Source organism: Musca autumnalis, unplaced genomic scaffold (genome assembly GCF_047663935.1).
Source record: "Musca autumnalis isolate F117 unplaced genomic scaffold, ASM4766393v1 scaffold_4, whole genome shotgun sequence".
In the NCBI taxonomy this organism is placed as follows: Eukaryota; Metazoa; Arthropoda; class Insecta; order Diptera; family Muscidae; genus Musca; species Musca autumnalis.
The window spans coordinates 37,294,213-37,306,111 of record NW_027411977.1 but is presented as its reverse complement, the minus strand read 5'-3'; the positions used below and the strand labels follow the sequence as shown (position 1 = coordinate 37,306,111).

General features: G+C 33.5%; 1 protein-coding gene across 1 annotated transcript; it reads left to right on the top strand.

Annotated features, from left to right (window-relative positions):
• Positions 1 to 7,906: 7,906 nt before the first annotated feature.
• Positions 7,907 to 10,378, top strand: LOC141403999 (inositol monophosphatase 1-like). The gene is made up of 4 exons (XM_073987167.1): positions 7,907 to 8,209; positions 8,340 to 8,473; positions 9,167 to 9,535; positions 9,604 to 10,378. Exons 1-4 carry the CDS (start codon positions 8,141 to 8,143, stop codon positions 9,866 to 9,868), a joined length of 837 nt encoding a protein of 278 aa, XP_073843268.1. The 5' UTR covers positions 7,907 to 8,140; the 3' UTR covers positions 9,869 to 10,378.
• Positions 10,379 to 11,899: the final 1,521 nt, after the last annotated feature.

Sequence of the window (11,899 nt, the reverse complement as noted above, 5' to 3'; positions counted from 1 at the left end):
TTTATTTGTTTATTACCAATTTTTATAAAATTTAATTAAAATGTAACCTTGGGGATATAAATGTACTCATTACTAAATCTATATTTTATTACTAATAACATTCCAAAATTGGTCTTGTTTTTAAATAATTTAAATGTTATTACAAATACATATCATATTTTTAGCAACAAAAAAATACATGCAAATATTTGATAAAACGTTGTGTCATAAACGTTTCAAAATTTTATAGGCCTTTTAGACACCCATTGGCAAAGTGAATTTTTAATGTAAGCTAAACAAAAACAAAAAAAACTATGTTGAAGACTTCCAGCAACGAATACATATCATATAGTGTTATAACATGAGAAAAAAAAACGAATATAATAATATGGAAATTATTATTTATTATTGTTTGAAAGATTTTACTCGTTTATTAATCGCAAACTATATTTAATATACGAACAAGTATTATATTATTATTATTGCAAATTATAATTTTAAATTAAAAAAAAACGTAGCATAGTCATTGCTAAGCACTACCAACCAATATAAAAAATATACTACATGGAAGTCACAAATGCAAGGAATTTTGAAGGAAGTGACGCAAGGATGCAAAAGTTTGTCGTATGGGAGAACATCCATAAAATTATTTGTTGAATTTGTGATTATGAATTACACAAAATATTATATTATTATCTGTATATGTATATTTCAAACAAAAATCTATATTGAATTCAATATTGTTGTTAATGCCAGAGAATGAAATAATGTTCATAAAAGATTGTACGTATGTAATATAGGAAAAAGGAGTTATGAAATAAAATAACAAAATATAAATGTGAATTTAAAACAAAATTAGTGGTTTTTATATATCTGTAATAAGGTAAGTAAGTACGTTCAAGAAAAGAAACGTAAGTACAGTGTCAAAGTAGAATCTGTTTTCTAGTTCCACACAATATAAACGACAATAAATATACAGTTTTTATACCCTCAGAATTTATAGGAGGGTATATAAGTAAAGGACAAAAAAAAATTTAGTTTCCATGAAGCCAAGGTTTGCACTATTAAAATACGCGAACTACTGTAGTTTACCAGTAACTATGACTATCGATGGATCAAATTAAGTGTTTTTGAACAAGGCTCAAAAATGTACCAAACAAATTAATTTGCGTGGAAGTTATGACCGCGTAAATGAATAAAGATAGGCAAAAACACGTTGAAGCTAACGAGGTTAAACCATTCAAATGACGGACATCTGTCTAAAGTAAAAGTAGAAGAATACAAAATGAAGATTACACTTCTAATGTATCACTCATGGTACAATAATGTATAAGGTAGGCCACCGCTAACAGCTGATTACAATTTTTTTCTTGATATGGCCTATTCTGTCAAAAGCCCTTTATTACTGTTGTTGACATCACGCAATTATGAAGGTGCATATACCTTCGGCGAATTGTCCCAACAAAAAACTTAAAGCACTATATCTTAAAATTGAAAACAAGTAAAAAAGTACAGTCGTCTTTGCCGACAGAGATGTACCCTCAAAGTCGGGCGGGGCCGAGTATATGATACCCTACACCACTGTGAATATGTAAAATATAAATCGGAGTTATATCCAGATCTTAACCGATTTCGATATAATTGGCTAATTTATTTCCAGACCTAATTTAGTCACACATTCAAAATATCATTGAAATCGGACTTATATGGCGTGTTTGGTGCAGCAAATACGCGAAATCGGCCGAAAATATATATGGGAGCTATATCCAAATCTGAACCGATTTCGATATAATTTGGCACATTTATTTCTAGACCGAATTCAGTCACACATTCCAAATTTCATCGAAATCGAAAATATATAGCGTGTTTGGTACAGAAAATACGTGAAATCGGCTGAAAATATATATGGGAGCTATATCCAAATCTGAACTGATTTCGATATAATTTGGTACACTTATTTCTAGACCGAATTCAGTCAAACATTCCAAATTTCATGAAAATCGGACGTATATAGCGTGTTTGGTACAGAAAATACGTGAAATCGAGCGAAAATATATATGGGAGCTATATCCAAAACTGAACCGATTTCGATATAATTTGCCACATTTATTGCTAGACCGAATTCAGTCACACATTTAAAATTTCATCAAAATTGGACGTATATAGCGTGTTTGGGGCAGCAAATACGTGAAATCGGGCGAAAATATATATGGGAGCTATATCCAAAACTGAACCGATTTCGATATAATTTGCCACATTTATTGCTAGACCGAATTCAGTCACTCATTCCAAATTTCATCGAAATCGGACATATATATCCTGTGTGGTACAGAAAATACGTGAAATCGGCCGAAAATATATATGGGAGCTATATCCAAATCTGAACCGATTTCGATATAATTTGGCACACTTACTTGTAGACCGAATTCAGTCACACATTTAAAATTTCATGAAAATTGGACGTATATAGCGTGTTTGGGGCAGAAAATACGTGAAATCGGCCGTAAATATATATGGTAGCTATATCCAAATCTGAACCGATTTCGATATAATTTGGCACACTTATTTCTACACCGAATTGAGTCACACATTCGGTGTAGAAATAAGTGTGTCAAATTATATCATCAAAATCGGACGTATATAGCGTGGTTGGTGCAGCAAATACGTGAAATCGGCCGAAAATATATATGAGAGCTATATCCGAATCTGAACCGATTTTCACCAAAAGCTAAAACAATTGTAGTCACCAATTTTCAGCTGAATCGGACAAAAAATGCGACCTGTACGTTGCGAACAAAAATACATGGATAGACGGACGGACACGCATAAATCGACTCACAAAGTGATTATATGTATATCCCCAAAAGGAACTATGGGTCTATTTTGTTTCCTTTTGTATGTTACATACAAATGCACAAAGACATAATACCCCTTACCACAGTGTGGTGTAGGGTATAAAAAAACGTATGTATTTAGGGGGGGGGTTTTAAAAATGTTGGGTGTATGAACCGACAAAAGTATGTATAGGATTAAAGCTCAAAAATTTGCGGGGATATCGATAGATAGGGCTTTTTTATCACACTAGCCTACGAAAAACATAATATCGCTGTAAACAGGGCCATCAGGAAAACCTTCGGTAAAAATGTCCAAAGGATCCTTGAACCACATAAAACTGTTGAAGATTTGTGTGGGTGGTACCACAAGGATTGGATAGATATGGCCCAAATTTAAACATAAACTAAGTTTCGACAGTATTTAGAGATCCAAAGTTAGGACCAAATCGGGTACTACGTCTATGAGAAATTGCGCATATCATTTTAGCGAATATTTTCAAACTTTTGTGGGGAAGATACCGGAAGGAGTGGACCTATAGACACCACCTTCGAATTTCATCTAAAATTCTTAGAAATATTACAATATCCAAAGTGTGGACGAACGCAGTATTCGGCTCGAGCTTTCCAGCCACTACATATGGTGCCATCGGGGGTTTTTACACCCTTCGGGTTGTTTTCTCAAGAAGTATGGACTTGCCCCTGAAAAACTTTTACTGTTGTAATTGAGGCAGCAAATGCAAGTTGCTTCAACAAAAATCAAAGAGATTCGATAGCAGTTCTTAAAGTGAATTTATCCAAAATTTTGTGTGGGAGGTACCCGAATATAACGGTACCACCCGATTTTCGGTATTTTGAAGGTTTTAGCTTCATTATCACACCGAATTGACTAAAATTTGGTACCTAATCTTCGTTGGGGGTATAAAACTTTCCTCCAGAATTTTGTATGTATAGGTTAATACAGCCCCCATAGAACGGTACCTCCCGGTTTTCGGTATTTTGAAGGTTGTGGCCTCAATATTCCTCCGAAATGGCTGAAATTTGGTATTTAGTCTTCGTTGGTGGTATAAAACTTCCCCCCATAAATTTTTGGTATTTGATGTTTGTGACCTCAATATTCCTCCGAAATGGCTTAAATTTGGTATTAAGTCTTCGTTAGTGGTAAAAATGTTTCCCCCATACGTTTGTCGGTACAGGTCCGCGCCTTAATATAGCCCCCATAGAACGGTACCTCCCGATTTTCGGTATTTTGAAGGTTGAGGCATCAATATTCCACCGAAATGGCTGAAATTTGGCATTTGGTCTTCATTTGGGGTATAAAACTATCCATATGAAATTTGTCGGTAAAGATCCACGCCTTTGTATAGCCCCCATAGAACGGTATCTCCTAATTTTCTGTATTTTGAATGTTATGACCACAATGATCCATCGAAGTGGCTGAAATTTGGTATTTAGTCTTCGTTGGTGGTATTTAACTTTCCCTTCTAATTTTTTCGGTATAGGCCCACGCCTTCATATACCTCCCATAGAACGGTACCTCCCGATTTTCGTAATTCTGAAGGTTGCGACTTCAATATCCCACCGAAATGACTGAAATTTGTTATTTAGTCTTCCATGGGGTTATAAAATATCCCCGAAAATAATTATTAGTATAGGTCCACGTCTTGATATATGCATACCTCGTGATTTGTGGTATTTTTAGGTTTTAGCCAGATTATCTTACAGAAATATTGATATTTCTCTTCTTCATAAACGAAAGGAAACTAATTGTTCCTTTTTACTTCAATACAACTCGTGGTGGAGGGAATAACAAGTTCGGCCCGGCCGAACTTAATGCCGTTCTTACTTGGTTCCTTTATAAAAGTTTTCATTTCACATTTTCATATAAATATAATTGAGCCCCAGTAGTAGGTCCTTTGATTACACGTCTATGGTTATACGAAACAAATTTCGTATAAATTTCATAAGCATAAATTCCAAAAATTTAATTTACAAAATCTTGAATAGTAACCTAAATAGAAAACCTATTTTCGAATATGAATTAAAAAACAAATTTAGATCAAATAAGAAAACATACACTTACCAGCAATCGGTTTTTGAATTAACGTCTTATTTATACTGCAGTTTGTAATACCCAGGTTTGGAATGTTAATACAATAACTCTGTTTCTCTTCGTGCAAGAATCTTAAAGTTTTACCAATTTCTACTCGAAAAGTGTTTCTTTACTTGATGTAAGCATAAAATTGATATGAGAACCATTCACAACTTTTACTACTGTTGCCACTTTTACCATTTTTAATTTAGGATTTAGGACATTTTACACATTAAAATTTGTTTCATTTTTCTACACTTTACATTTTACCCGAATATTTATATTTTCATAAATATATGGTCTGTTCCAGAACTGCAAGAATCTACTAATTTTTACTATTTTTTCCGATAACATAAAGGAAAAAATGTTATCGTAGTAAAAAATAGTAGTTTCTTGCAGGTTCTGGAACAGAGCAATAATGACATATAATGACACGAAATTTAACATAAAAAAAATATTACCATAGATATGGATACAAGAACACGACGAGAACGCGATGTAACTATATCAGTTAATTTCATTGAATAGCGGTGAGGAAATATTTTTTAACACAAATTATCCTTATACATATTACCTGTGATTTATCTGTAAAACATCTGATTTTTGAGCGTTAAATTGTTAACTGTTAATCCCATTTCATGAAGAAGACGAAATCTTACACATTTTTATAAAAAATCATCTAATTCATTTAATTCAAATTCAATTCAAACTCATCAGTTTCTTCTTGCACATTTTCCTAACATTTTCTATATTTTCATCAATAAATTTAGAATACTTAGCGACATTACCGATTTTTCTCAATGAAAGTTAATAGAGACAGTATCGACATCTCATAAACGAACAAATTTACGTTATCATAGAATATTTTTTGTTTTTATTTCACTATGTGTCAATTTTTGGCGCAATAGATTGTAAACTTTCCCCGAAGTTGGCAACGATAATTGAGGAGAAAGACAGTTGTCATTATGGTCACTGTTATTCAATCTAATTTCAGTTTCGAAAAATATTTTTAATTTTTTTTCTGACATTTTCACTCTGTTTCATTTACCGTGCAACAAAATATTTTACAATTTATAAAACCATCACATCGTAGTGAGTGATTTGACATGCAGCATTGGGCTATTCATTCTTGACGTATTATTTATGTTAATTGTTAGAAATTTTACCTTTATTTTAACAATTAATTCACCATATTTTTTTGCGCTTTGAATTGTAAACAACGTTCGCTGTCAAAAAGAATGGCAGAGAGAGTGAGAGAAAATAAGAGGACATTGAACATCAATTCAGAGGCAAACTTTAAAAATAATAAACACTTCTTTTTGTAACGTATTTAACAAAGTTTTCTTTATTACAATTATAACCCGATACCCGATATAAAGTCAATGCATAGTAGAGACGAATTTGACAAAGATTTTCCTTCAATGCATTCCTCTTTCGCTGCTTTTAAACTACGTCAAAAATATATGTACATACATATATAGCATTATTAAAAACAATAAAACACAATATTGAGCTTTTTTGGACAACTGATCACATCTATCTATTTCATTTGCTGTGCGTTTTATTTTCTATTTTCGCAATATTTTAACTATTTAGTCCTGTGCTGCTCTTTCCACGACACGAATATTGTTGGCGCATTTAATTACTAACTGTCACAACGGAAGTAATGTTGCCATATTTCATGAGGATTGTCAACCAAACATGTAGAAACGAAATTGCATAGCGAGACACGGACAAAAGTATATTCGTTTTAATTAATTATTATTTATATTATAAAAACATATTTTTTAAACTTTATGACGAGATATCTATGTATATCACACATTTTTTATTGCAATCCCAATTACACGTTTGTTTAAAGGGATTTGACATACCAATATCTCAATTTTTCTTTGCTCACTAAAGCAAAGACATAAAGTAATAAAGACCTGACAAAATGCATGCAACAAAAAAATGTTTCCGAAACTATGTATAGAAACATTACCCTTAACAGGTTGCATTTAATTCAAAATCGCAACCAAGGAGGAACATTTCATGTAATGGTATCAGAAACGAAACTTATGAATTCAAGGATCTATTCAAGAATAATTCTATGTCAATTGGATCGGTAAATTCGGTTAAATACGTAAAAATGTATAAAAGAAAAAAATGTTATATCACCATATCGTAACATAACATTATGTTAAATTCAAAAGCCATTCACTGAAGAATGATAGCAAAAGAAATGTCTTATCTTGTTGTATTTATGTCTTTGCTAAAGACACAACAATAAATGGTTAACAGGGTGGTTTATAACAATAAAACACAACTGTGGAACTTTTATTTGATATGTGAATGTAACGTGTCAATCATTTGTAAGGCTCTTCTTTTTCATTTTCATTTCAGCTCATTCCACGACTGATTTTTTTCGAATTTCGAAAGTTAAATCTTGGCAAATTTCCGATTTTTTGTGCATTTAATTACGAACTGTCATAACGTATTTTATGTTTGCTCTCAGGATTGTCGTTAAGTGGATTCTGTTTACTCTTTACGAACTACGGTATTGCCATAGCAAACGAAAGTGGGAGAGACGTCACTGTATATCTTATTAAAACTCTTCGTATTTTATTAATGAATAGGGCAAAACCTATAACTTTGCGTGTTGCGGTTGCGTATTAAAAAAAAAAACAAAATACATATATGTATTTCAAATTGAAAAAATCTTGAATTTCACGTTAACTTGCGTGGACGCTAACGAAACTTGAAAAGAAACTTTTACGAAATTGGTTTCAAGAAACCTTGCTAGTCTGACCATCGACTTAACAATTTGTTATTTTTCCACAACACGACCGATTTTTAGCGCATTTAACTGCCAACTGTCACAAATGAAGAAGTGTTGCCGTACTCACGATTTATTTCTATTTCAACTATGGTATTGCCATAACAAACTAAAGAGGTAATTATTTTTGGGGGCATTATTAAGGTGACAGAATCATCAATGAATTCCCCTTCTTCGCATATTCGTAAACAAACCAGATATTTTTTCCTTTTTTGGGAACGCTTTTAATTTAGTTGTCTTTGCTCCACTTCATTAATTCAATTAGATAAAATTTTGCGGTTGTTGCCGTGTTGTTTGTTTTGTTGTCGCTGTTTAAATTAATTTTTCATAAATAAAAACATTGTGCTGGCGATAGGAAGATTGTTTTTATTTGCTCCCAACAACTCGAAGTTTCTGTGTGGCTATCGCAAACTTTTTAAAATGGCTGAGAACGTAGATCTTGAGAAATGTTTTGAAGTGGTGTCGGAATTGGTTAACAAGGCAGGAGATGTGAGTAGAATTATAAAAATAAAACAAACTTATCAATTATTTACACTCCCACTCATTCAGAAATTTATGCACATCAGTGTTTAGTTTTGCAAAATATCAATCACTGTATTCCCTCTACCCTTCATTTCAGATTATAGCCCATCGTAATGAAACACGTCAAGAATTCGTTTGCAAACAGGGTGATATTGATTTGGTTACCGAGACGGACAAGGAGGTGGAAAATCTATTGATGAATGGCATTAAGGAACAGTTTCCAGATCATAAGTAAGATGCTTTTTTCAATTGTAAAATACTATGGTGTATATTTTAGTATTTAGCTCCTAGGAACACAAATCCCTAGTGTATAAAGGGACTAAAACCCTAGTTCAATTAGGATCCAATATTTGTTAACTTTATTCTGCATCGAAAACGCGTACCCATTGTTCTACTGCTTGGGCCCCTCTGTCTGGAATATAGTCTTAAATATCGTATCAGTGGTGCAGACTGAACAGATGCCGTTTCCTTGTCGTTTATAAAGACTCTCTGATCTTCTAAAAAGACCGCCGGGTCGTCTACAAATATTCCAGATCATCTATAAAGACTACCTGTTCATTTTTAAAGATTTCCATGTCGCATATAAAGACTCCCCAGTAATATAAAGACCCCTTGGTGATCAATAACGACTCTCAGGTTGCCTAAAAAACTCTCTAGTTATCTATAAAAACTCCTTGATCGTCTATTGAGGCTCCTTGGTCGTCGATAAAGGCTCTCTGGTGGTCTATTGGGCCTCTGTGGTCTCCTATAAAGACTCCCTGTTCCTCTATAAAGACCCCCTGGCCACATATAAAGGCTCCCAGGTCTCCTATAAAACTCTCTGGTCATCTATTGAGACTCCCTGATCGTCTATAAAGATTCCAATATATAACTTTTTACTCCATATTTTCTTAAACTTTCAAATGAATTTTTTCCATTTTCCAGATTCATAGGCGAAGAAGAAAGCAGTGCCGAAGGGGCACCCAAAAAACTCACCGACGCACCCACCTGGATTATTGATCCTGTTGATGGTACCATGAATTTTGTACATGCATTTCCACATTCCTGTATATCAGTGGGTTTGGTGGTCAACAAAGTTACCGAACTGGGAATTGTTTATAATCCAATGTTGAAACAGCGCTTCACTGCCCGCCGCGGTCAGGGAGCTTTCTATAATGGCAAGGCGATTAAAGTTAGTGGTCAAAAAGACTTAGCCAAGGCATTAATAACCAGTGAATTTGGTACAACTCGAGATCCGGAGAAAATGAAGGTGGTAAATGAAAATTTCCAGAAAATGGCTGCCAAAGCTCATGGGTAAGCATTTGGAGGCGCATTCATATTTATAACTATTAACCCCACAATTTATGGTACTTTTTCCTTAGTATACGTGTCTTGGGTTCGGCTGCCCTTAACATGTCCATGGTTGCCTTGGGTGCCGCCGATGCCAACTATGAATTTGGCATACATGCCTGGGATGTATGCGCCGGTGATCTCATAGTTCGTGAGGCAGGTGGTGTTGTTATTGACCCGGCTGGTGGTGATTTTGATATGATGTCTCGTCGCGTTTTAGCTGCCTCATCGATCGAACTAGCTCAGGAAATATCGAAAACCTTAACACAATTCTATCCACAACCAAGAGATGACTAGAGTGCACGAAGACTAACAAGCAACAATGTACCAGTGAATTGTACCAAAAAACTAAATACTTAAAACTATCAATGAAACTTATAAACTTAAATATACACTAAATGTTTGTATGTAAAATATAACACTTAAATGTTCCTTGTTCCAGAATTCTACTCACAGACATTATCGAATGTACGTTTTGGCCAACAAAGAAATGTTAACCAAAGACCACAAAAACTTGTTATTACAGAATAAGTTAATTGGAGTCACTTTTAAGTGTTTTTGGGGTATGCTTTTTGTTTTCCTTTTTCTTAAGGAACAATGGTTTAACATCAAACCCATGTCTACATATACCAAACATTTTTAATCGACTATTTTCGCCAAAATGTTTTTATATGGTTATAAAATTAGTTTGGTATCTGTACTGTTGGGATTGTCCATGGGTATAAAGCTGACGGAATAAGGAGTATATTGTTAACTATTAACTTCATTCCATGTTAATAATAAAAATAAATATATATTTCTAAAAAATGTGTTCATGTGTAATATAACTGTTTCTGTTAAGCGGGCCTTACACTATCAAATTTTGATGTCAACATTCCCAGTTGTTCTGGTAAGTAGGGAATAACTAGCAATTTTGCTGGTTACTGGTAAACACAACTAGTTACCACTCAAACTACTCGCAATGCTATAGACTGGTGAATTTAAAATGGGGATGTCATAGGAATGGGTCTATTGTCCCCTCACTGCATTACCAGTACCCACCAAATTCAGAGTCGATCTGACCGTCCGTCTGTGGCAAGTTAGCTTCCACAAAAATTGAGATAGAACTCCGAAATTTGGGCAAAGTGTGTTTTTTGTTTGTAACGGTAACGGTTTATATTGGTAACCATGCATGCATATACAACTCTATGACTAATGTCGCAGCTGCGGAAACGAAGAAGAGGCAGGTATGGAAAAATAAAAATTTCAAAGAGTAATAAAACATTCCTTTTTTCATTGAAAAGGCACTTTTTATTATTATTTTGTATGGAAATTGAAAAATGATTTGTTCAGTAAGAAAATAACAACAGAGGCTCTTATCTATGAAATCTGAAGAATGTTGCAATATCGTTTGTAACACATCGTCATATTCGTCGGAGACTCTATAAAGTATATAACCATATCCACCATCTGTTGAAATCAAGATACAGCTCGCAATATTTATGAAAGAGCTATTTAATTTGGGGCTTAAGTTGAATGCTTCCTTAAGCTCGAATATGGACCAAATTTTTTTACAGGTAGGTCTCATCACCCTGATCACAAATACATATATATAACATTTATTGCGGAGGTCCATAGTTCCCGAGATATGGGCCTCCAAAGTTCCGAAAATTCCTTTGTATATAACTTCACTATTTCAGAACGGATAGTAATAATATGGGTACCGTTTTAAAACTTATGAAGTATATTGTATAAATAAGGGTTCCTAGTATTACGGAGAGTCGATACTACCGAAATATGGGTCTTTGAAGGTCCGAAAAGTCCTTGTATATAACTTTGCTATTTTTTGAAGGAATAATGATAATATGGGTTTCATTATAAAGCTTACGAAATGTATTGTATATATGTATATACCCCCCATACCATTGCTATCGCAAACGATTCTTTTTCGGATGTTTTGCGAGAGTTTTACGGATATTTTGTTCGAGAACGACACACGAAAACGAATCAAGAACGATTCACTGGTCGCTCAGTTTGTGGCAGTAAAACTTTCATTTTCGAAGTATCGATAGTAATATTATTTTCAAATCCAAAACAATACAATAACATATAATTTAAGGATACTTTAACGATTCAATTTAGGTATCGCTAGAAGCTCTTTAATGTTATTATTATCAATGTTTTTTGTGTTTCATTTTCCATCCGTTCCCCAATAATAAAACTGGTATTTTAGGTAAATTTTAAGACATGTATTTTTATTAAGTTAGTTAATAGGAAAGTGTGTTGCAAAAATAAAGAAATGATATAATTCAATGTAAGAAATGCAAAACAAACAGAAAACATAACAAT

Coding starts and splice junctions, on each gene's coding strand:
- LOC141403999 (XM_073987167.1), top strand. CDS start 8,141: ATGGCTGAGAACGTAGATCTTGAGAAATGTTTTGAAGTGGTGTCGGAA. Junction 8,474..9,166: donor GAACAGTTTCCAGATCATAA/GTAAGATGCTTT, acceptor TCCATTTTCCAG/ATTCATAGGCGAAGAAGAAA. Junction 9,536..9,603: donor ATGGCTGCCAAAGCTCATGG/GTAAGCATTTGG, acceptor CTTTTTCCTTAG/TATACGTGTCTTGGGTTCGG.